This window comes from Nematostella vectensis, chromosome 7 (assembly GCF_932526225.1).
Source record: "Nematostella vectensis chromosome 7, jaNemVect1.1, whole genome shotgun sequence".
Taxonomy (NCBI): domain Eukaryota; kingdom Metazoa; phylum Cnidaria; class Anthozoa; order Actiniaria; family Edwardsiidae; genus Nematostella; species Nematostella vectensis.
The window spans coordinates 6,972,650-6,997,973 of NC_064040.1; the positions used below are offsets into that span (position 1 = coordinate 6,972,650).

At 41.3% G+C, this 25,324-nt stretch overlaps 2 protein-coding genes and 1 long non-coding RNA gene across 11 annotated transcripts; 1 reads left to right on the forward strand and 2 right to left on the reverse strand.

Annotated features, from left to right (window-relative positions):
• Positions 1-953: 953 nt before the first annotated feature.
• LOC5520751 (centromere-associated protein E) lies at positions 954-22,269 on the reverse strand. Of its 9 annotated transcripts, none has more exons than XM_048730062.1 (25): positions 21,699-22,269; positions 20,667-20,746; positions 20,311-20,408; positions 19,881-19,958; positions 19,390-19,477; positions 18,784-18,881; positions 18,510-18,609; positions 17,903-18,026; positions 17,752-17,810; positions 17,270-17,394; positions 16,887-16,925; positions 16,237-16,292; positions 15,842-15,940; positions 15,454-15,568; positions 14,760-14,864; positions 14,484-14,535; positions 14,271-14,374; positions 13,701-13,946; positions 12,788-12,896; positions 11,977-12,177; positions 10,702-10,890; positions 10,147-10,221; positions 2,267-9,735; positions 1,886-1,961; positions 954-1,524 (listed from the first exon to the last, which is right to left on the reverse strand). In XM_048730062.1, the coding sequence occupies exons 2-25, from the start codon at positions 20,680-20,682 to the stop codon at positions 1,268-1,270; spliced, it is 9,978 nt and encodes a 3,325-aa protein (XP_048586019.1). In that variant the 5' UTR covers positions 20,683-20,746; positions 21,699-22,269; the 3' UTR covers positions 954-1,267. The 9 variants fall into 9 exon arrangements, with proteins under 9 accessions (XP_048586019.1, XP_048586016.1, XP_048586013.1 ...); XM_048730059.1 differs by having other exon boundaries at positions 20,311-20,411; XM_048730056.1 differs by having other exon boundaries at positions 20,311-20,414.
• LOC125568259 lies at positions 1,396-13,221 on the forward strand. The gene is made up of 3 exons (XR_007312206.1): positions 1,396-1,532; positions 11,358-12,638; positions 12,777-13,221. It is a non-coding gene; the product is annotated as an uncharacterized LOC125568259 (long non-coding RNA).
• Positions 22,270-23,183: 914 nt separating the features above from the next.
• On the reverse strand, positions 23,184-24,260 carry LOC5520752 (calcium homeostasis modulator protein 6). The gene is made up of 2 exons (XM_048730063.1): positions 23,873-24,260; positions 23,184-23,444 (listed from the first exon to the last, which is right to left on the reverse strand). Exons 1-2 carry the CDS (start codon positions 24,258-24,260, stop codon positions 23,188-23,190), a joined length of 645 nt encoding a protein of 214 aa, XP_048586020.1. The 3' UTR covers positions 23,184-23,187.
• Positions 24,261-25,324: the final 1,064 nt, after the last annotated feature.

Genomic DNA, 25,324 nt, shown 5'->3' on the forward strand with positions numbered 1-25,324 from the left:
TTCCCGCTGTTATTAAGTCTTCGCTAGCAGTTTTCACACATTTCGCAAATCTTCGAATAATATCAAGCGATCGATCGGCGTTCCTTCCTCAAACTAATTCTCCTGTGTTTATTGCATGTCTTTGTCAAATAATGGCTTCCCGCTGTTATTAAGTCTACGCTAGCAGTTTTCACACATTTCGAAAATCTTCGAAGAAAATCAAGCGATCGGCATTCCCTCCTCAAACTAATTCTCCCGTGTTTAGTACAAGTCTTTGCTTTGTCAAATAAATGGCTTCCCGCTTTTTAAAGTATTCGCTAGCAGTTAACACACATTCGACAATCTTCGAAGAATATCAAGCGATCGGCATTCCCTCCTCAAACTAATTCCCCCGTGTTTAGTACAAGTCTTTGCTTTGTCAAATAAATGGCTTCCCGCTTTTCAAAGTATTCGCTAGCAGTTAACACACATTCGACAATCTTCGAAGAATATCAAGCGATCGGCATTCCCTCCTCAAACTAATTCCCCCGTGTTTAGTACAAGTCTTTGCTTTGTCAAATAAATGGCTTCCCGCTGTTTAAAAGTATTCGCTAGCAGTTAACACACATTCGAAAATCTTCAAGGAATATCAAGCGATCGGCATTCATTCCCCAAACTAATTCTCTGTCAAATACAAGTCTTTGTCAAATAAATGGCTTCTCGCTGTTCCAGCTGTTATCAAGCCCTGGATCACACGTTACCGTTCGTCAAACCGTTTATTTTGCATCTGTTCGCGAACAGTCTATATGTTCGCGAATTTCGCGAACACTGTTAGCGAATTTCGCGAACGTTGTTCGCGAAAGTTTCGCGAACAGTGTCCCTATGTTCGTGAGCGGTACTGTATTCTTGTTACAGTGTCCTGATATAGGTTGTTGCTTGTGGCTTTATGGTATGGAATACCTTTCATCCCGCATGCTGCATAAAATAAGACTAGCTAATCATTGTATGGTTTATTGTTTCTTAATAAATATATATTTTAATAATTTAAACAAAGCTTATATTTTTTGATAATATGATATTATCTAGGTTTTCTACTTTAAGCTAAATGGATATTTTTTTTACAGTGAACAGCCTTATTATTCGTGTTATAGTCAATTTTCGGCTTTGCATTAAGAAGCTTTTTGGGAAAATTATTGGAATCTACCATGCTTGGAGCATGTTATCAGGTACGTGAATTTGAATTAAATGAACGAATAAATATAATTTATAAAGACATTAAAAAATACTGTATACATAATCAAGATTAAATTTAAGTTGTCGAGAACTTTGTTTTCTTTGTTTTGGACAATTTTTTAAACATCTTTTTTATGCTGCTAGATTGCAGTTTCTCGTCCTTCACCGGTGACTCTGCGCTTGTGTCACTTGAGCTTGTGTCTCTGTCCGGAAAACTCATCTCACTGTCGTAGGACATATGTCCGGACGAATGTCCAGTCTCGGACACCAGTGATGTCTGGCTCAGAGGACGACTCATGTCCGATAGCGAAGACTTGCTTGGACTTGTAGCTCCTGCCGAGGTAAGAGAAAACTTGTTTCAAGTTCGAATCAGGATTGGTTTTAAAGTCGTACTTTGGTGGGGATTTCCCATAGTTGAGAAAATGAGAGAGCCTACCAAAGTAACGTAAATCTTATGTGTATACTCTTAAAACTAACTTTCCGTAGAAAAGGCGTTGTTTCAAATAAAGCTGAATCAAGAGAAAATCTATGTGCCGTAACTCGCAATGGCTCATGGGTATCAAATAGCTAACCCAAAATTTATATTTCCATCCAGTCTATTTTTATCCGCTTGAATTGTTATTGACACGTGATAATCCTATTGTATTTCTGATACTGTGTTACTATTTATAATGTCATTTAGTTGTTCCATTACCTTCGCTTGCTATCGATGAGTGGGAGTTCCCTTCATTTCCAATGTTCTCGTCTGTAGAAAGTTGTCCTTTTGAATTCTAATTCAAAACAAAATAGGAATTGTTGGGCGATTCCGCTGTATAAGCGAGACTAGGCATTTACGCGTACTATGCAACTTACTAAATATTGTGTCACATTTCTGAAGACTTGTATTTGATCTGATTACCATTTTTGATGCAATAATTAATTAAATTATCTAAGGCTAAGTTTAAACGTCGTATTATCCATGAGCCGTATTTAATGCAAATGCATGCAAATGATGATGAAACAATCGACTCGATTCATTTACATGCATTGAATACGGCTCATGGATAATACGACGTTTGAACTTAGCCTAACTCACCGGTGTTGTGTCATCTCGTAGTTTTGACAGCACTTGGTCACTAGTAACTCTTTCGCCAAAATATGATATTGTTGCGCGACGTGTTTTTGATTCTCCGAGCTCGTCGTGTGACGTGGACAGCATGCGTGACGTTTCAGTAGGAGGAGTGTGTGATTCTGCTAGCCAATTGGGGAGTTCTGAAAGCGATTTGTGTGATGTGGGAAACGACTCGTGCGTCCCGTTCATGAATAACTCTTTTGTTCTTCTCAGCTCTTCTCTGGACTCATCTAGATCAGTCTGTAGTTTTTTGTTCTCGGCTTCCAGGCTTACTAGCGCTTTCATTGTTTTGTAGTTCTCCGCTTTTACGGCATGTAACTCATTTTTCAAGCGCTTATTTTCGGTTTTGCTATTTGATAAGTTTCTTTCGAACTTGGATCTGTCTTTTTCGAGTTTGGCCACCTCCTCTTTAGCTGAACTTATTCTTATCTCCAGCCTTGTCTTTTCCTCCAGAATACTGGAAACCTCTCGCTCTGCCTTTTTGACCGCTAGTGATTTATCGCACAGCTTTTGTTTCAAAGAGTTATTTCTCCCTGAAAGCTTCTGCATTTGAGATTGAAGATCCGAGTTACGATTCTTAAGTATTGACACCTCATTCTCGAGAATTGAATTGGTGCATTTGATATCAGCGAGTTCTCGATGCATCTTTGTTATTGTTCTACTTGTTTTTGGCGAAGGGTTTCTTCTCCCTGAAGGAACGTCTTCAGAGGACATCCAGTCAGATGTAAAACTTAAATCTTCCAGGTCAGTCACAGATGCAAGTGAACTGTCTGTGTAAAGGTCGGCACTGAAGGACTCTGTTTCCGTATTCGTCACATCTGTTGCCGTAGGTCTAGCAGAAGCACTGTTATTTTGAGCGCATTCACAGGGTGCCCTTTCGCATTTTTTACAGAGTATAGCTTGCTCATATGTGTTGTTTCTTTTAGCGCCAGACTCGACGGCGGTGGAGAAATCTTCGTTACCTTGCACCATACTTGTGGTATCATCATGTCTGTCTGGCGTGACATCCACGTGCTCCCTCCTCTGTTCTTGCGTATCAGGACTTGAAGTATATAGGGGCTTGCTTTCTGGCGTGCTTGGAGACGGGTACCTTGAAATGCTCCCAGGTTGTAGAGAAAGCTGGAGCCCTCTTCCAACCGACAGTGGACGGTCGTCTTGGTTAGGCAGTCGTGTTGGAGTTTCGCTTGGTTCATCATGGTAATAACCTGGCGATGAGACGTTGATGAGAGGTGTCTCGTCCCATTTGTCAACGATGATCTGAATGGCCGCTCCCCTGCTGTCTGTGATCTTTGGTAATTCATGTTCCATCGCTTTTGGAGACATCTGTGTTGAACCGTCTGCGACCTCTTTGATACTAAAGTCTTTCAGCATTTTGTTCTCCTCTCGGATATTTGTCATATCTTTCGATAGTCTAGTGTTTTCCTCCAGGACGTATGACAAGACAGACTCTAGTTTGTCGTATTTGTCCGTCAGTTCTGTCTGGCTGGTCTTTGCTGCACTCTCTAGTTCAGAAGAGTACTCTCTTAGTCTAAGAATTTCATCTTCTAAATGGTGTTTCACCTCAAGTGCATCTGAAAGCTCAATTTCTAGACACGCAGCTTGGGTTTTCAAGCCACTCACTCTTTCTTTCAGTTCGTCTCTTTCACACTTGACCTCTTCTACTTCTGTTTTTAAGTTTAGAACGATCTCCTCAAGCGCAGTCTTTTCAGCTTCATCTGCATCTCCTTTCATTCTGACCTCCTCCAATTCTTCCTTCAGTTGTTGAAGGCTCTCTTCGCGTGTGGAGTTTTCAGCCCTTTCAGCCTCGATCTTTCTTCTTAGATGAGTCATCTCGTTCATCATGGAATGCACCTCAGATTCCATTGCTTGTCTTTTCGTCAGGATATTTCCGAGTTTTTCTTCCAGTTCTCGTTCTTCCACAGACTCCCATTCTTTATCCTCTTCTTTATCTCGTACATTCATGTTTGTTTCTTCAGGTATTTCTTCTTCTTTGTGCCGAGCACCGCTTGGATATTCCGAATTGACTACTCCGCTGTTTTTATCGTGACTTTCATTTTTGCTGCATGCGTCAACCTGTCTTTCCACGACATCTTCCGTGCAATTCACAGGATCACTCTTAACGTCACAGGCAGCCGCTGTCATGTCGACATACGCTCCACCCTTCACCTCTTCTTTACGCTGAGACCCTTTGTCATCAGCACAGTCCTCATTCAGCTTTTCAACGTTCTCGTTTACTGACTTCTCCACATTTGTAGCGCAGTCTGTTTGTTCACCTTTCACTGTTTCTTCGAGCACAGTTTGTATGTTGTCCTGATCTCTGCCTTCTGTATCCGAACATATTACTGGAGATGATGTGCCATCCCTTTTGGTGAAGTCGCTGTCTGCGTCCTCAGCTGTCAATATTTGTGCAGCTGATTGCTCCGAAGATTGCTCAGTCTTTTCTTCAACGAGCTCTTGGTTTTTCTTGTCTTTACGTAACCCACCACCGCCTCTAATACTCATGGGTTCTGATTTTTTATCTATAATGTCTGTAGTCTTTTTCTTTGCGCCAGGAGGTTTTATTTTCGATTGGAGCGAGTTCTTACGCTTGTTCAGTCTTTCTTGTAGCTCCTTGTTATGCATCTTGTATTCCTCTAACTTACTTCCCATTTTTTCGGTGACCTGTGCCAACTGCTTATTCTCGTTGCGCATCGCTAGCAGCTCGTTTTCGATATTTTTCAGCCTTTGTACTTCATTCTGGCTTTTCAGCAACTCGTTCCTCAAATCATTTTTTTCTTTGGTCTGTCGAATCAAATCATTCTCTAACTCCGTCACCAGTTTCTCCACCTCGGTGTTTTTCTGTTTCAAAACATCCATGTGTTCTTGGTACTCATTCAATTCCATTAGTTTGCTTTTAACTGCGGCGCACTCCTCCTTTACTGTTTTCATTTCCGATAAGAGTGCGTCTTTCTCAGACTCGTGCGATGAGCTTATCATTTTGCTCTCGGCTTCAAGTCTTTGTATCTCGGCTGTCTTGTCTGAGAGTTCATTCTTGACCACTTCATGTTGACGTCTAAGTGTATCGAGCTCCTTCATCGCCTGCTTCTTCTCTCTTGTTAGGACAAGGATGGATTTAGAATTGGTACCTGCTTTCTCACTGTTCTTGAGCTTTGGTGTACTACTGTTTGCCTCCTTACTATTAGCCTCCTCTGGAATTGTCTCAAGCGTTAAGTAGGAAGAAGTGTCTTCTTCGCGTTTCTTCGAACTGCTAATCCCTTCTGTTTGTGTTGCCATCTGGCGAGTGTCAGATCTAGCTTTAGCCACTTCCTCTGATAATGTAACACGAATCTTTGCTGTTTCCAGACTATCATTAGACTCTTCTAGCCTCTTTATTAGCCTCTGATTCTCTTCATGTGCTTTTGACAATGCGTACTGCAGTTTCATTTGCTCTCTTGTGAGATAAGACGTCTTTGATTCCAATAGGCGAGACGTTTGACTTTCTAGTATGAGCTTTTCTTTTGTAACTTGTGCCATTCCTGCTTGAAGGTCGACGCTGTTTTCTATTGTTTTGCCTTCTTGAGTATGTTCATGCGTCTTTACATCATCAGCGTTGAAATCCCACCCTACTTCTTCAAGGACTCTTTGTCGCTTTTCAAATTCTAACTGGTTCTCGTAGTGATTAGCCTCCGTACTTTTGTTTTGCTCATCTTTCTTGCTCTCGTTTGATGCGTCCACAATCGTGTGATTTTCAAAATCCCATCCAATTTGCTCGAGGATTGGAAGGTCTTTCTCAGGTTCCTTAAATTTAACTCTTTTCTCCTCACCTCCGTCTACATCCATTTTGAGGCTTTCATCTCGTTTTCCTTGCGCCTCTGCCCTAGCCACTTTAATCGAGAGGCTAGAGTTCTGCCGCTCAAGGTAAACTACCTTCTCTTTCAACCGCTTCACATCCACTTCGTCACAAGTGTTACCCTCTTGCGTAGTATTCTTTTCATCTTTAGAACTCATCTCTTTCCTAAGTTTTCGATTCTCCCGTTGTTTGATGTCCAACTCTTTAGACTTTCGTTTGATTTCCTTCTCTAGCGAGCTGCTCTTTTTCTGGGCCTCCTGTTGCTGCTTCTCAATCTTCCCGAGATCACTTTGTAGTACGTTGATTTTTGATCTTAGCTTCCACACGTCCTCCTCCATCTTTTTCTTCAGATCCTCTAAACGTTTGGATTTTCCTTCTAACTCTTTCTTCTCATTTGCTGCACTTTCTAATTCACCTTCTAGCTGCTGTGCACGTTTCCTGAGTCGCTCTAACTCTTCATCTGCTTTTTCTTTACTCTCAAAAGCTATCTGTAATTTATTTTCAAGCTCTTTGTTCTTTCCCCTCTGATCCTGGACCTCACTCAGAAGTTGGTTGTTCTCTTTGAATGCCTCCTGGAGCCTCTTCTCTAGAGTCTCTTTGCATATGTTAATCTCGTTGGACTGATGGGAATCCTGCCTCTTCTGTTCCCGTAGTTGCTCTATTTCATTCTTGATGCATTCATTGGTACACCTGAACTCCATCAACTGTATTTCCAAGTTGGCTGTGCGCTCGATTTTCTCCTTCAACTCGGCAGCAAGCATTTTTCTCTCAGATTCACTTTGCTCTAAATCACTTCTTGCTTTGTCTAGATAACCCTCGGCACTTCGTAGTTCGAACTCGGTTTTGAGCTTTATGCTAGACGTTTCGACTAAGTCATCTTCCATTGCCTTCATTTTTTCTTGTTCTTTCTGCAGTTTCTTCTTCGCTCCTTGAAGAGCATCTTCACAAGCTTTCAGCTTCTGGGTTAGCGATTGATTTTTGTCTGCCAGCTCTTTTACGGACTTTTCGTTGCGCATTGTTTTTCTTGCTTCTTCTACCTTCGTTTCTAAATCTCTGTTCTTGTCTTTCGATTCTTCTAAGGATTTCTCCAACTCAGCTTTTCTCTTCTGAAGACAGTCAAGCTCGTCGTAGAGTAATCCTTTCTCGGCTTCCTTATCGATAAGTTCTTCTTTTAATTTCTGGGCTGCTTTAATAGCTGATTCGAGCTCATCCCCAGTACCAATATTGCTGCTAATTTCATTATTCTCGCCGATGCTAGATAACGCTTCCTCTTTTAGACTAGCAATCTTCGTCATCGCCTTTTCAAGATCGATTTCGTAAATTCGTATTTTTTCTTCTGCCTTGTCCAGGAGTTGTCGTAGATCACTGTTTTCTTGCTTCAATTCACGAATTTTATCTTCAAGCTGTTCTATACTCTGACTTAATAGCCCTTGTTTACTATCGCCTGTTTTTACCTGTGAATTGTCGGGTGATTTCAGTTCTGATGGTGACCTTGGATCAGTACTTGTACCCTTTTCTAGTGTCGCTATTCTCTCGTCACGCATTCGTAGATCCTGCTTTACCTTGGTCAACTCATCTTTGATTCCTGTATAGTCTTTTTCTAGAGTTTCCTGATACTGAGTCATGGTGGTCACCTCATGTTGAAGCTTATCGACCAATAACTTCAATTCTTCGCTGTCGCTATCCTCCATAATATCATCGTCTACAAACACCATTTGTAGATTTCTTTGCATAGCGGTACTTTTAGCCCTTTGTTGTTCCTCCCTCGCACGAGTTGCAGTCAGTTTCATATTATTTTGCTTCCATTTCTCTACTTCTTCCTCCACCTTCTCAAAGTCCATGCGTAGCTGTTTGTTCTCGTATTCGAGTTTTGCCCTAATATCTGTACATAGCTTCAACTCATTCTCTAGACGTTCCGTTTCTTGTACGTACAGCTCGAGCTCAGTCGTAACTATTGCCGCAACTTCTTTCTTCCCCAACAGTTCGTTGTCCATCAATGCCTTCTGTCTTTGAAGCAAAGTGATTTCCTCCTGTAACGCCCTCTTTTCCTCTTGTTTTTCCATCACCGCTAAATCCAATGTGGAGGACTTTATTTCCTTCTCCTTCGCCTGTTGCTCCAAGCTCTCACGCTTTTGCACTTCCGTCTTGAGTTTTAACTCAAGTTCCGCATTCTCCTCTAATAGTTTGATGAGTTGCGCCTCACGTTGCCCAGTCTGCGTGTACTGGCGTCTGTTCAGGTCAAACCTCTTGGATCCTTTGGCTCCACCTGGAACATTCGCTTGATGTCTTACTTGACCCATCGACATCTCAAGCACGTCGCTGCGGCTGTACTCCTTAAGGAACGAATTCTCGCGCAATGCTTTTTCGAGCTCGTCTCTAAGAATGGCAACCTTGCCTTCAAGGACGTAGTTCTTGTCTTTAAACTCCAGGTAAACTTTTCGCACTTGCTCGCAGTTATCTTTTTCTTCCTTCAGTTGTGCTTCAAGTTCCAGAATTATCTTCTGTGCTTTGCTGAGCTCCTCTCCAACATTATAAAGCTCGTCTTCAAGATCATCATATGCCACTTGTAAGTCTTTCGACTCAATGTTTTTCTTGATAACTGAGTCCTTGGAACGTTTACTCTTACTGTCGCTGTCTCCAGATTCACTGCTGACCTCTCTTGACAAGGACCGTGATCTATTGGCAGCTGAATGGTAATCCCTGATTTCCTGTGCAATCTTGGTAATAATAATAATATCATCATCATCACTGTCTTCAATGTTCTGGTCTGACAAGCTCGGATCTTCTTTCCCATCCGATGCCTCACCCTCCGTTAGCGTGTCTTCATCCTGGTTAGGTAAAATATTGTACATCTTGGACATACTTGCAAGGCAGTTTCTGTACTCGCTTTCCTTGGCTTCAGCTGTATCCGATATGTGAGATCCATTCTCGCTGTCGACACTCACGCTTTCTTGTGACGCCTCGGGTACATCCGATAGCTCTCCAAACTTCCTGTGCCCCTCTACTGGAGTGTTCTCCTCGCTGTGTTGTTCATCGGGATGTATACCTGGATCAGGTAGAGATAGGATCGCTGTGGTCGTCTTGCGCACCTCACTCTCTAGATTTCCGCGCTCTATCTTTAGATGGAACATCTCTACCTTCAACCTGTTGACATAATCCTTCATGACCCCAAGCTCGTCCTCCAGTCTCGTCTTCTCTTCCATCGTTGCAAAAAGCTCTGTCTCGAGCCTGGAAGTATCGTCACAAACATCACCAATCTCACGCTCAAGATACGACTTATTTTCCTTTAAAGGTTCTATATCTTTAACGGCTGCCTCCGATTGCTTTCCTATTTCTTGTTCATCTGCTTTCTTTGACTCGGAAACCTCCACTTTGGTTTGTACCTGTGTATTCTGCTCTTCTTGTTTGACTGGTCTGGAGATTTCTTTTTTAGGAGAGCCCACTTTGACTTGCACTCTAGTCGATTGTGGTTTGGACTCTTTTTCCATTCGTTCTATGACAACCATGGACGCTAAGAGAGCCTTGTCTATCAGAATATACTTAAAACAGGTCTCAAGCATCGACGCCATGTCCTCATAATTTGCCCACATCTCATCACTGATTCCTGATAAAAATACATATACTTGTTTATAGCCATACAGGTAAATAACAAATAGATCAATCTAATCACTAATTCGGTTCAAGAATTTCAAGTAATTGCATTTAGACAAACGGTATACATAAAAAATAGAATATCCTAACACTGTTTCAACAAGGAAATCCCAGACAATTCCATTGGGAGGAATTGTCTTATAATAATCTTAATTATCGCCTCGCTTCTATGCCTATAAAAGATCTTTGAGGGATCACTAAAAACATTTTTTTTTTCGCATAAAGAGAGATAGACCCTAGGCACTATTTGATGAGTTTACCATTACTCCTTACCCACAAAAATTTCAAAAACCCAGAGATGATAAGATTATAGGTTTGCTTTACACAAGCAATACATAAAGCACAGAACTCAATTATGTCTTACCTATCATGTTATTTCTCTTGAACATGATCAGCTCACTTAGCTTTCTTCCAAGGATACCCCATTGTGGCGAAGTTGCTGTATAAACAAATGGTGCTTAGTTTTAGCTATTGAGACAGACAGAAACAAAAACGGAATACTTTTAAATCCCTATATATATAGATAAAGCGATTTCATATATATATATATATATATATATATATATATATATATATATATATATATATATAAATGATGGTTGAAGGCTTTCATAGAAAGTGCTCAATACTCGAAAGTAGAGCGGTGTATAGTGTTGGTTTGAGAAAAATACAAACTACATAGGTTTCCCTACAGGTCTGTTTCGTGGTTGCCCACTCATCATATATATATATATATATATATATATATATATATATATATAATTAGAAAAATTAGCCTGGACTTGTTATAAAAAAGTTCTTATATAAAAAAATATCTTAGACAAGGAAGTCCAGAGAAGCCCTTGGCTTATCAAATAGGGCGCTTCCAAAACATATGTATGAAGACATGTTACTAGATGCGTCCATGGTTTTTGAATACCTTGGTTAACGACTAGCTGTTCGCCAAATGCTGAAAGTAGCAGGTTTGCTATTTGCTTCTCCAACTTGTGCTTGGAGTGAGACAGACCTGCGAGAAGTCGTTTTGTGCTGGTCTCATGGGGCCCACTTGGAGCAGGGCGCTGATCCCGCACCTTGTCGGGTTGTGTTGATTGAAGGGTATGCTGCACTTCTAAAGACAAGAAGACTTAGCTTAGGTGAAAAAAATAAGCGAATCTGATGGAACTGCTTTCTAAGATAGGCGTGGCAGCATAAAGCTCCATTACGAATAAGACCAAATATAGTTGTAAACTATAATAAATAAAATCTAATTCAGCACAGACGAAGTTAGTTTATATGCTTTTGGCGAATAAGCGACTATTTGATAGGATCCGTAACCAAATTTTACTCCAGCTTTTACTCTCTTGCCTTTTGCAAGTGGATTGTTCTCTTATTTAGATTACTACTATAGTAGTAGCCATGGTCAGCAACATATGTTATTGTTTCCAATATCAGAAGACGAGCTGTGTGAAGAAATCTCGAAATATCCGTTTAAAAAGAAGTTTCGTGTTTTCATATACAAAATTTCATCGAATATATCGCAATAGATTCCCAAATTCAGCTGGTGAAAGATGATGCTTACACTTGGTATTTTGCTAGGAAAACCACGTGACAGCTGACAAAGGCTCTGACGAATTCATGAACTGGGGCGTACGCGGGCGTTAGCAAGTTGCAGTCAAAGCATTCAGAAGCTGAACGAGGGCGTGGTCCCTCAGGGGCGTACGCACGATTTTAGCAAGTTGCAGTCAAAGCATTCAGAAGCTGAATGAGGGCGTGGTCCCTCAGGGGCGTACGCGGGCGTTAGCAATTTGCAGTCAAAGCATTCAGAAGCTGAATGAGGGCGTAGCCGCTCATCCCGCACCCCCGTGAAGATTTCATAGCTCCCGCTTTTGGGTTTGAAATTGGCGTCAATGCATCAGACTTTTGAGAATATTACACGATCCTCTGTCATCCTCGACCTGAAATAGGACTTCAGTCGTCGCGTGGCACTGAACGACATATTAACATGTTTGGAAATCATTCTGTGGACTACCATGATTAAGAAATTATAGTTTTTATCCTCATCATATATATAAAACTACGTACATAAAAATGAATAAGTAAACATTTGATTATTTGCCCTCGTTATGCAAATAAGATCGCCAAATTTTTGCAGTCCAGTGACTGCAGGCCTATAGGCTGCGTACGCCCCTGATGAAAGCTTTTGAATGGCCCTTACCCTCCGTCTCCTCCTCCACGTGTTCTAGCGTCTTATGTTCCTTGCCCACCAGTCTTCCAATCATCTTGCGGATCCCTCCGGTCACTCCCAGCATGTAGCTGTGCTGCTTCTTGGGACTCACTGGCTCTCCTTGCTGGCTCTTCTTACTGCTTTCACTGTCATCGTGTTGGAAGGCCTTGGTTGGCGACAACATGGAAATATCTGCAAGATCAGAGTTACTTAACGCTACATTTCTCTGGACCTGACATGTGTGACCTTTTTATATTTTTCCAGTATTGAAATGTTTAATCATTTTAGTAAAAAAATATTATTATTATTATTATTATTATTATTATTATTATTATTATTATTATTATTATTATTATTATTATTATTATTACTATTATTATTATTATTATTATTATTATTATTATTATTATTATTATTATTATTATTATTATTATTATTAGCAATATTATTATTATTATTATTATTATTATTATTAGTAATGGATTATATTATACTCGGGCAATAAAAGTGAGCTGTTTTTATTATTATTATTATTATTATTATTATTATTATTATTATTATTATTATTATTATTATTATTATTATTAGGAGGTGAGTTGGATTTCTCACTGAAGCTTGTGGATCCAGAGTCATTAAGGACACCTGATTATTGGGTATAAAACGGAAATTGTAGATATGTATGAAAAAATTCTGGGCATTCGTGATTTATGTTATTTTGACGTCATACCATTGCCGCGTATCTAGGTCATCACGCAGTGCAATAACCTTCTTAAATTGCTTTTTCCTTTTAGCGTGGTTGTACCTTTGTCTTCGTCGGTGAAGCCAAGGCATGTATCGATGAGCTGTAGCATATAGCCTGTACTCAGTAACACACCCTCCTGCGTGCTATGGGACGTCATGTAATCCTTCACCTGTTAACATCACAGTATTTGATGAGAGTCGCAGGGCGAATATGTTTTTTTAGCCTGATATGAGAATAGTAGCAGCTGTTAGAACAGCGACGTAAAAAAAATGGAACTTATTCAAGACTTTAGTAACTGCAAGTGAATATTCTGCCTAAAGCACCGTTTTTCTTCACCAATTCATAACAAGAAAATACCTAGTTTCCCGTTTCATTGAGAGCGTGGACTACTGCTCGACTACTGCATATGTATAAGCTCAGAAAATCTCTAAGCAGCTGCTTTCGATTTAAAACTTATTACTCTTACAGGCTTTATTAAAACTAGATTAAGTGGCTGTGTGCTGTGTTCATTAATCATGTATTAAGCGAACACCGTCGTACTGATACAAGCCTACCCGACAGAGCAAAAAAAGGCATGAAATTGTCTAATTCTCAATATATAAGCTCAAGATTCCGCATACAAGGAGTTCCTTTGACCAAAAGCTTAATTCCAAATTTTAAAGAAATTTAGAAAGGCTTGATTTCTGATCAGCGCCCGACTTCTCCCTAAAAACGAGGAGAATTCATACTTCGAACACTTGAAAATTGCACTTCAAGCCTCATATCTCAAAGACGAATCCATTAGAAAAAAACACTTTTTGATATGTTGGTTTACACAACACAAGGAACCTAAATGCAAAAATTCAAGCTTACCGAAGTCAACCAGACCTTATTTCGGGAAAACTTGACATTTTTTTTGCCCTGTCAGCCTACCCTTGGTGATAGGAACGGATTTTTGCAATGGTGAGGTTCGACTATTCTAGTATAAACAAACCGTGGCGGGTAGGTCACTATGTCTAAGGGCGTCCCACGCCGCCTCGCTCTGGTGCAGATGACACAGCAGTTGCATGGACATAAGTTCCGCAAGGAATAAAGCCTCGATCTCGGGCGCGTTGGATGTGGGGGAAATTGACGCTTGTCTCTTGAGGCACGACAGCTCCGACTGCAAGCTGAACTTTTCTTCTTTCTCACGCTGTACGCTCTTGGATAAGTTCTGGATCACAGACACTAACGTGTCCGTCTGTTGAAGGAATAAGAGGTTGTTTTAATGTGTGACAATGCTATGTCAACTTGCTGATTGTGCCGTTGGTAAATGAGTTTAGAGGGGAAAGGAAGTAAGATAACCTGATTTTTCTTCGGGGCCTGGGTCTTAGGTTTCACTCAACCCCAGGCTGGAAATAATTGGCTTATTTAAATAATCGAACTAAATTCGAATGAAACTAAGACTCTCAGACCTCCTCGTAGTCGTTGAAGCTGGAGAATCGACTTGACATGCCAAAAGTTAGTGTAAAAGAATAGGATTCGAGCTGTTGAAGTCAGCCATAGTCTAGTGCTCTTTACTCACGTCTCCGCTGACCACATGTTCGTTCTCCTCGTATGACGTCTTCGCCGTATTCAGGCGCTGAATCTCACGCAGATACTCAAGCTTCTCCAATTTGTGGCTACGGTCTGCGAATACATTTCATTTGCTTGTCATTTCTCTAAGGTTATAGCCATCTCGACATTTTTTAGATATATTTTCTTATCCTTTGATACAATTTATTGCCTGCAAATTTACCTTGGTCTTCCAGCTTTTTGGCCAGCCTTTCTGCCAGTACCTTGTAGTCCACCTACATTAAAACAATACCCATTTATAACTTGCATCTGTATATCTAATCTTGCATCTATATAAAGCTGAAAAGCTCGGGCTTGGATCCCGAAATTTGACAAAAGTCTCGGGCTCGGATTCTGAAACGCGGGTCTCGGCGCCTCGGCAAGTCTCGGATTTACCCATCGCTACCCCTATATAACAGCTATTTCATTGTAGTTACCAACAACATAGCTGGCCACCAACCTCAACGTTAAGTCTCGCTACGTTGATTATCCTCATCGCTCGTAGACCGAAGTTCAGACTGCATTTGGTCTCGTTCACTTCGCTAAGAGACGGCGCAATGCACACCTTAAAAACAGAAACATGAAATGTGATCTAATTGTATATCCAGCCTTAGTTATGGACTGGAAAGGCTCTAATCGAACTCTTTGGTTGATAAACATAGATTGTATGGTATCGAGTACCATTTAAGTCTGAAGGGCCCCTTGGAAGAACGTTCTTCAACCCTATGACTATCAATTTTCATACTGCTCATTAGCAGGAACGTTGTCGGAGCTGTTGTCATTGAGGTTTGAGAAATGTAAAAAGACAGAAAGCTCTGTAAAGGAAGATAATTCTAAGAGAGGCTGTAATAATTTATTCGTGTTTTTCTCCTGTTCTCCTGTGGTTCTTGAGTTTTAGCGGTTGATACCCGTATGATACCCATAACGTATTTGCTTTAAGTAGCTCAACCCTTGATTTTGGTGACTAATAATTAATTATTCAAATTCCATTTTAAACATCGTTGCTGGTATTTGTCTTGCTAAAAAGTACTTCTTAAGCTCCTCAATCTCTCTAAACTTCCTGAAAGGCAAGACCCTTTTTCATTCCACAGAATGACCGTATCTCCTCTATAAAGCATATCGATAATGGATCACTCATAATCGCATCGACTTACGATGAAGTTGGTCTTTCCGTTGTCTCCAAGGCAGTCCTGTAGTAGACGAGTGAGAGTCGAGTTGCGATACGGGACGTGTCTCTTATTGCCCCGCGCCAACGCATGAATCACATTCCTGAAAACAGTGATTTTTTTTTTATTAACTTCACCACAAAGTACATAACTCATACAGAAATAGTAATAGAAGTAAAAGGCGTGTTACAAAAATATATAATGAATAACTGTGGACTAAGGCAACACAGGGACACCACATTAAGGCAACATGATTAGGAAGTTAGAGGGTTTGCACAATCATAATTAGCTTACCGTATCACGCTCAGAAAAAACGAGAGCTTGCTTATATGGGCGACACAAGCAGTCCTAATCCACAGGCATCCCGTAGTCTTACCCTAGTTCTAGTAGCGACGTATTTAGGTATTTTGCCTCCGTAAGACGGACTCCCTCTGCTTTTGTTTTTGTCAGCCTCTCGCTTCCTGCCAGGTCACAACTGGAAATATAGAATAATGTACAGATTACCATGCTGTCATTCTCTTCCCATGTCAATCTGCTGCATGCGGGAGTCCGGTGAAAATCTATGGTTTCCAATACCAAATTGTTTGATACGATATCGCATAACGGCATATGAGCCATATGTTATTTGTCAGTAACCTAAATATTTTAAATATCCCAAGTATAGGACCGTGCAAAACATTTACTTTTAGATGCGGCGTAGTAATGGGGATGTGATTTATCTTTGATTCTTTGAGAACAACTTATCACATTGTTTTATATCACAATACTCACAGGTTGATTTTCCCTTTGACTATGACGTCACCTTGGAAAGAGTGCTTGTCGTCCATCTGGAAAGACGAGGAATATTTTGCATCTATCAGACATCTCGGAAAAACATGACGTGACGCTTCAAAAATAAGCCCATTTCACATCGAATAAGGCGGAGAATATCTCTGAGTACTTAGTAACTTATAGAAAACAAAATATCAAGTGCGACTTTTTTTAAATTGATGCGACTTGTAAAGTGTCATTGAAATTTGAGCTTTTCGTCCCTGAACTGATACACAGGGCAATGATGATCAAGGAAATATTATCTTAAAAAGCCATAATCTGGTTATGTGCACTTAGGCCTCACGTTATTCGTGTTTTGAAAATCAGTCCGCAATACAAGGAACCTATAGCCATTGTAAGAAATGTTGTCTTCTTTCTCTATCTGGAATTGCGCGTTTTCCAGGTTTTTCCGTCATGTCCATCTATTACACTTTTTATGATTGTAGAATGTCGATCACCCACTTCCTTTTCTCCTTTACACGTGTAAATACAGCCGTCTTTTTGCCAAGAAAATACAGACACATCTCACTTGCTTGACTTGGGACAGTACAGTGGCTGCCTAATGTATATGCTTAACGGTAAAAGTTTAAGAATCTCTCACTGAGTCCTACCTCCTTTTCCATCAGCTCTTTCAAGCATTCACGCTCTCTCTGAAAGATAGATTGAACATGTTAAGACACCGTAAACTTCTAATACCCTTCCAGTCTCAACCTGAGTTTTTTTACTTGTTTGTCCAAACACTACCACCCTCTCTCCAGATATACCTTCCCTGTATATGCATTTCCTGTTCTGCTTTCGCTCCTTAAAGGGATTTGGTGCCTCCCCCCTCTTTCAACACCCCCACCTCTCTCCCTCTCTACCCCTCCCAAGAGATACCTTCCCGCTACAGGCTTTTCCTGTTCTGCTTTCGCTCCTTAAAGGGATTTGGTGCCTCCCCCCTCTTTCAACACCCCCCCACCTCTCTCCCTCTCCACCCCTCCCCAAAAATACCTACCCTGTGCATACTTTTCCTGTCCTGCTTCAGTTCCTTTAAGAGATTGTTAATCGTCTCGTCTACAGCCATGATCGATTCATGTACACTCTCTGGTGACGTCGGTCCCTTTACTCCCGCAGCTTTCTCTGTTGCGATACAAATGCACAATTATTTGACGGACCGGTCTGTGTAAGTTTATTTCGTGTCAGTACATCTAAAAAAAAATTTCTTTAGCCAAACATATGAATATTATTTGTGTTTGGCTAGATTTTGTTTTCAAAGAACGTAGTGCGTGTGAATCCGCCTTCAACGATGACCATGGATGTTTTTTTTTTTTCAAATGCTTAAATGGCTGTCTTAAAGATTGCTTTACTGTTTGCGTGTTTTCTAAGGTAACATGGACAACGATGAGGTCCTTAATCATGGCCTATGGCTTACTTCTTGTGACAGGTTACCCTTCATAAAGTGGAAAACTGTTGATATTGATGTTCTCATAGCCTCACCTATACAGATATGAGCCTTTAGACGTCTTTCAATAATTAACTGCATGATGGAATGTGACCTGCAAAAAAATAGAATGAAATAACATTTTTGTCAACCTTCAGCGTACACAAAGAGATATTTTGTACATGTCTCTTCTTGATTACCACTGACCTGCTTGAGTGCCGTACCATCTTGGTGTCAGCCATGACAAGTTGTCTCTTGCCGAACTCCAACAGAGCGAGGACATCGTCTGCCTTCTTTACCTCGTTTTGCAGTAGGTTAGCGACGTACACACCTGATCACGGAAACGCACCGACATGTGACGAGAATACATTGCGAATAAAAAGGCCATGGAAAAGCCCTCCAGTCCCAGACATTTATCCGGGTGTCCTGTGGTTATGGGATTCCTGTGGTTGGTGACGTCACCCGAGATAGTTCTCCCCACTACCTGGCGGCCAGCTAAAGGAAACCCAAATGGGAGGCAGGAACTAGGCCGATGGAAACGTAAAACCTCAAGGGACGAAAACAAGCCCAATAGTGTAACAACAACTATAATAGCTGAAGATTAAAAACCAGCGCCGTAAAAGAGAAATAAGTTTGCAATGCGAAAAATATATTGCCAAGAAATAAATGTTTCACAACTTGCATGACTTGCAACAACATGTGACGAAAATCACTTAGATTGAAGTAAAAAAAAACAATCCGCCTCCAGGGTCCTTTAACCAAAGGTCCAGAAGAGCGGCTCCTTTGGCCCCTCTCTGGTCCCGCCCGCCCTCACCTCGCTTGGGGTGCTCTCGGACAGGAAGCTCCGCTGTAAAACGCGTGTTGAGCAAATCGTAGACCTTCTCCTGATAAACTTGCAGGAATGAGCACGTGACCTAATAAGACAAGCATAAAGCATGTGAGAAACACAGCAATCAATAATATAGTTTAGCGCAAAGGGCGTATAGCCTCTATTGAGAGACCTCTATGTACTTATCAGGGAAGACGAGGGTATCGCCGTCCCCAATAGCAACAATCTGACGCGAGTAATAGTTCCTCTGTGAGCTCACCTTATAGCTGTGTATCTCGTCATCTCTGATCCTCTCAAATGCGTGGCCAACGACGCTTGTAGTGACGCCATCATCTGATAGCAGCGTGTATGTCTTGCCTATGATAATAATTGCCGTTGAACACCCTCGAAGCTGTAATGCGAACGATCAACCCCACCCCCCACCCCAACCCTTCTCCTGAACCCCTTTCTCTTCCCCAGGGACTGTAAAAAGAGAGAGGGGGATGCACGAGTTATAGTTGGCGTGTAATTATAGCTTTGTGGGGTTTTCTAGGGTCATCGTTATATAATGGATCGTTGCCAGTTAGACCTGTTTCGGATTAGAAGGCCAAATTGTTTAAACAGCAGACAGACATGCCTTTAGCGGGCGTGCGTGGACGATCGAAACTAATGGAAGTGAGGATCTAGATGTTGATAAAAATCAGGGCTCTCTAGAATTTTTCAAAGAACTTAAATGATGCATGATTCATTCTATTCATTGGTCAAGCACTTTCTTTCTTCGGCCTCGAAAATCATGATCTTGCGGGCGAGGCTCTTTTAGAGGGACAGGCAAGTACACAGGGTCCCCGGGCATGGATGTTATTTGGTCGTGTCTATTAGGTAGTACCTGTGCCGGTCTGCCCATAGGTTAGCAGTGTTCCCTTGTAGCCATTCAGTGCCGCGTAAACCAAAGGTCTTCCCACCTTGAGGTAAAGCTGGGCGCAGTTACAGATAGACATCATCAGAAAACGCAAAATTAATGAACACTGGGTAACACTTAACCAAACGAAAAGTAAGTCAGAGCAAGTTGTCGTAAGATTTAACTTGCGCGCACTTGCGATAAAGTGGCCAAACCATACACAAGTTATTATGCAAGTTGGCTGTTTTGAGCTCCTGTACGCTCTGCTGACGACACGACCATTAGCGCGCGCTGCTCAGGAACACTGAGCGCGCAAGCAAACTAAGTAGCAAAACTTTGTCCAGGGCTTTAGTAAAAACAGGGACTCATAAATGTAGGTTTCCTAAGCTATACTCCAGTGATTCAACACTACAGTTGTGTTGACTTTTTTCGCGTTTTAAGCATTGTCCTCGTCGCTAATATACGTGTCTTATTCTCACCTCATGATTAGAAGCCTCCGGTCCAAACACGCCATCAAAAAAGTAGTTTGTCTCTCTTCTTGGATCAAGTACACGAATCTGTAAATAGAGGACGATTTCATAAGGCGTTTAACCTGAAGGTCATGGTGGATGCACCGCGTGTATTGTAAGACGTGTAACGCAAGCAATATAGCGTGACTTACTAGTTGTTCATCGTGGTGTATTTGCTTGTGTGTAACACAAGGTGTGTAATGCAAAACGTGTAACGCAAGGAGTATAGCGTGACTTACCAGTGGGTGATCGTTGTGTATTTGAACCGCGTGTAACGCAAGGGGTGTAATGCAAGGAGTATAGCGTGACTTACCAGTGGGTGATCGTGGTGTATTTGCACTGCGTGTAACGCAAGGTGTGTAATGCAAGACTTGTAACGCAAGAGTATAGCGTGACTTACCAGTGAGTGATCGTGGTGTATTTGTACCGCGTTCGGTTCTTTTCGCTCCTTCTCTTTATCAGTGAACGGCCTTACGCGGACGTAAACTTGAATCCGACCTGCTTCTAGCCAAAACAACGAAATTACCATCAATCGTGGATAGTAAGGGCTCTTATATAGAGAGGTGAACTCTGGGGTGGGTCAATAGCGATATTTTTGTATGTTGTCTACTCTTTCTTATTTGCGGGGTTCTCTAGTGTACACTTTGTGTCATCAACCTTCCCCTTCTTAACTAAAGGGAGCCTTTAATCTAGCCAGTCCACTAGATGTGCTAGGGTGAGTGGTATGTCACGAGGACTTCACCAGCGATATCGTACCTTTGCCTTTAGTCATGTCAACTTGAATAAGGTGTATTGCTCTCTCCGCATTTCTGCTCGGGAGCTGCGGATTATCTCATCTGCTGAAATGAACTGTAATTTTTTTAATGGTCTTTAAATATCAGCATCTTGAACCCGAAGCAAGGTTAATTATGGTTGCGATTCTAAACCAGTGACTTTGCAAATGTCATATGTTTTTTTTTTCTATTCTGGAATGGGAATGGTTTGTAGAGAATGTTAAGAGAGTCATTCTGCTACAGGTAGCAGAATGGGGGAATGGCCTTCATTCCATTCCGGAATGGGAACGCGAGATAAACGAACGCGCGCTTTTTCTATTCTAATCATTCTCATTCCGGAACCACGAGTAAAAAAAACGCGCCCTCAAAGTGTTCTACTACCGATTTTGGTTCAATGTAGTTCTTAAGCGCGTACCCGTGAATAAAATCTTACTCAGTGACTATTTCAGAAAACGAAAACTCTAATAAGGCATTTTTTCTTTGTGTTTACCTTTTCTTAAACTGTTCTGGTTGAGTGATAATGCCGGAATAGATACTAAATGAGTAGTAACAATATATTTTATGGAGATAGTGTATTTTATGGAGATAGTGTATTGCACTCTAAACAAAGGCTTCAATATTGTCTAGTTGCCGGTTTGTCAATTGTCTTTGCTCCTGCTTTACCGTTATTTCCTATATTTTTATTAAATAACATCTTGACTAAGGAATGATTACTTCGGAACTGTGAAAATACCGGCATTTGTTTTTCCAAGTAGTCTTTAGATAACCGTATAATGCAATTTAATAACTTTGAACCTATGGCAAAACTGTAGGTGAAACAGAAAAAAAAGATTAAAAACCTTCTTTCTTCTAACCCATTTCCGTTATCATCGTATCTGTTACAGACCATTTCACAAACTATTGATATATGAACATTAATGAACATATTAAATATTTCGTGATTTCACTAGAAAGGCATCTAATTTATAAGTAACTATCTTATAATCATGACCTCAGTACCAAAACTCTTACTCACCTTTCCAAAGCCTTTGTAATTGTATTTGAAGCCTCAATTTCTAGTTCTGCTGAATTTTTTTGTCACACTTGTCTTCTACATTTTATAAAGTTTCTTCGAACAGATTTCCTTTCTCTCGGGCGGGAAAAGAAAGGCGATAAATTATCAAAACTGAGATGAATAATTGATGCTAAACAGTCAAAGAGCAAATACTTTGGTTCTAAATCAAGACACTGGCGTCTGTATCAGCAGGGTTCTTTCAAAGTTTCGACGAGAAAGGAAAATATTTTTGCTATTTAGCTGCTGAAACTGTTTGTTTTCACTTCAATTCGTGTCGACAATAACTTATAGCGGGTTGCTCTCGGTGTGAACCAATAAGATGGCTTCGCCATTTAGTCAGTAACAGGTTCGCTTCGGGAATTTATTCGTCTTCAATTTCTTGATTACTTGTTTCTTTTTTGATATCTAATTTCTGTGTTGATAAAAAAACACTAACCGCTCATACTATTTAATATTAAATGTGCGGTTATCAGATTAAAAACTTCCATACAAATCCAAACTGTGTATAACTTTTTCGACAAAACTCTCAGTTCACGGTTTATTCCTTTCTGATAAGTCAAATACTTTGATTTAACCCATGCATTTAGTATTTCTCCATCAAATACTATCCATTGTTGTGCGTTTACTGTATCAGCTAATGGGATACCTGTGTTGACGTGAATTTTTATTTTTTTTGCCTACAAACCACCAGCACACTATTCGACCAATAAAGGGCCTGTGTCACGAGTTATACGTGAGAGAGAGAGAGAGAGAGAGAGGGTCTGAAGAATGTCGCTTGATTCTTTTATTCCTTCGTCGTTTGCAACCCTGTTCCTTTTTTCTCATCCTTCTCAGTTTGCTTCTTTTTTTGGGCTGTTCTTTTTTTTTCATTTTCACTCGCCAATTCACTAATTGCTATATTGAAACTTACCCTGGTCCCAGATCCTCGAGCGTCTCTCTCTATTCAGTGGCCAGCGAGGTACGAGGCTCTGGAACCAGGGTAATTGAAACTAGTCCTTTGTGGCGATAAATATCATGACATAATTCCGTCTTTTTTATGTGCTTGATTTTATTTCTGAGAGTTGAAGAACATCGCTTGATTTCGTATGAACACAGCGCCCATCTAAAAGACAACACAAATATATTTTTTTGGAACTGACAGGCCAGGATCTAGTATTTTACGCAGCATTGTGCGAATTGTGCGACAGAGGTGAAAACAACACTACAGGAGGCTGCCCAGGATCCAGCTTGTGTGCTACTGACGGTTTAGCTTTGTTTTTAACATTTAAATACCTTATCATGTCCAAAAATGCCTGCGTGTTTTGCTTTGTTATGCCCCTGTTTCATCGATACCTTTGTTATCAGCCTTGTAATGTCCTTGACATACCCCGCCATGCCTGAGGTACTTATTTGCCAAAAAGCTTTCCCCTCTGGCAACAACTTTCTCTGGATCTTCTTCATCTTTCAGCTCTTAAAACAACCCATCAACCACAACCTTTGCTTCCTGCTCGGCCAACGGCTTGATCCGTTCATTAAACAGCCTCACTGCCTCAGCCGCCTCAAGCTTTTCAAAGTCCTTACGCCCAAGTATTTTCGAGTTGATTTTGGCGAAGAAGCGATGGATGGTAAAGACGAGTGTGATGATGGTCGTGCAAACGAGAAGGAGAGTCCACGCGATGACCTGGGACTCCGCACTAGCCGCCATGCTTTGCTGCTCTGTGGCGGGACCTGGAAGTTGCGGTAAGTTCAAGCATCATTTGCAGGCACCTACCCAAGATTTGTTGGTGGAGGGGGGGGGGGGGGGTGCGGAGACTCATGAAAATAAGGAAGAATAGTATTTGATGATCCCTCGTAAGAAATAACCTCCCTTTTGTCGGCCAGAGGAAGGAAGAGGGGGTAGCGGGGGGGGGGGGGGGGGGCTTCTTCAAGTATTAGAAATACATCATAATCACTATGACTATCATTCTTTACACAAACATACCAGCCGTTGTTCATAAATATCAACCGCCAATAACAAAACAGCGGTTTGATCATTGCCAGGGGGGGGGGAGAGGAGGAATAATAAATGTTTGCAGCACGATTTCATTTTTCTTACCAATACACATGTGTTTTACTAGCAACAAATAATAAAAGGTTTCTAAACTCATGACACGTACCTACATTGGCACAGATGTAATACCTCGCATCTGCAAAGGACAGAAGAAGCCACATAATCGGCGGCAACATCGCAAAGAAGATGTACTTTTGTGACTCCCCGAAAATAAAAACCCTTTGTTTTGATTTCTTATGGCAGCAGCTCGTAGTGAGATGCCAGAAAGACTCGGACACGAGCAGTGACAAGCAGAATAAGACAACAGCCGGCGCGTACAGAAACAGGTTGCCATAAAGGGCGTAGTTCGTGGCCGGGCACGAAAACACGATACGCTGCATGAAGGTGTTACCGCAATAAACAATCAAAGAGATTAGGCCACCCTTGATGTGGAATCCGGCCTTTTCAGCGTAGGATTGAGCGGCGGTCACAAAATTACCAAACAGAACAGACATCTTGTGTGCACCCTGGCATTAAGTATACGATGACCGATGTGTTAAACTAGTTTTATCACTCTTTTCATTATGACATGGGATACCTGCGCAGGTGCGGGAATAGTGATTCTTGTTGTGGGTCAGGTGTGGAGAAAATAACATCATTTTCTTAAGGATACCGTAGACCCAAGCGGTAATTACCCCGATCGTCCCGGCAAAATCGCTCGCGCTTCCGTCGGATTTAAGCAAATGCCAACAAACTATATATCAATTTAAAGCTTAATGATTGTTCTTTCCTCCTAAGATAATCATTGTTTATACGCGCTTAATTTTGAGTGCTTTTGCCTGGTCTGAATTGCGAAATCGACCACTTTTAAACATGCAAGTTATTTATACACACCAAAAGCGCGTAACCTCCCGGGATCTGCTTTATATCTTTCGTCCTGTACTGAACTGACAAACCGTGTCTACATTTAACGTCACACAGCCTCGTTGATTAATAATCAAGGGTCAAAGCTAGACGTGGAATAATTTTGCGACGAAGTCATACGATAGACTTGGGTCTGATTCTAAATTGGCATGGTTGTGCACCAAGTGCATCTTCCCGAATTTGTCAACAACCTTCCTCCTAGGAGAAACGGACTTTGATCACGAAAATCATTTTAGTCTGTTGTCAGACGTGAGCTCTACCGAAAGCGATCCCGGGCTGCCTCTACTCACATCTAGTCCAGCCATCTCCTCTGCCCACTCGAGGTCTCGTAATCCCAACGCACGAAAACAGTTAAAGGTTCTGTCACTGAACTGCAACGGAATCAAGAGTGCGAAAAAGAAATAAGAGTTCCACTCATTGGTCGCTCTGTATGACCCAGATATTATTCTTGGATGCGAAAGCAAAATCGTTTCAAGCATACGGGCATATTCAGTGTTCCTTGAAAATTACGAAATTTTTCGTAAGGACAGAACTCTATTCGGTGGCGGTGTATTCGTCGCCGTCCGCAACGACCTTACTGTGGCGGAGGAACGTGGTGTAGACGTCGACAGCTGCGAGATCATTACATGCTCGATCCAACTTGTGAAGCGCAAAA

Coding starts and splice junctions, on each gene's coding strand:
- LOC5520751 (XM_048730056.1), bottom strand. Junction 16,293..16,886: donor AAGAGCTGATGGAAAAGGAG/GTAGGACTCAGT, acceptor TCGTCTTTCCAG/ATGGACGACAAGCACTCTTT. Junction 10,891..11,976: donor CGTGGAGGAGGAGACGGAGG/GTAAGGGCCATT, acceptor TCTTGTCTTTAG/AAGTGCAGCATACCCTTCAA.
- LOC5520752 (XM_048730063.1), bottom strand. CDS start 24,260: ATGTCTGTTCTGTTTGGTAATTTTGTGACCGCCGCTCAATCCTACGCT. Junction 23,445..23,872: donor TTACATCTGTGCCAATGTAG/GTACGTGTCATG, acceptor CGCAACTTCCAG/GTCCCGCCACAGAGCAGCAA.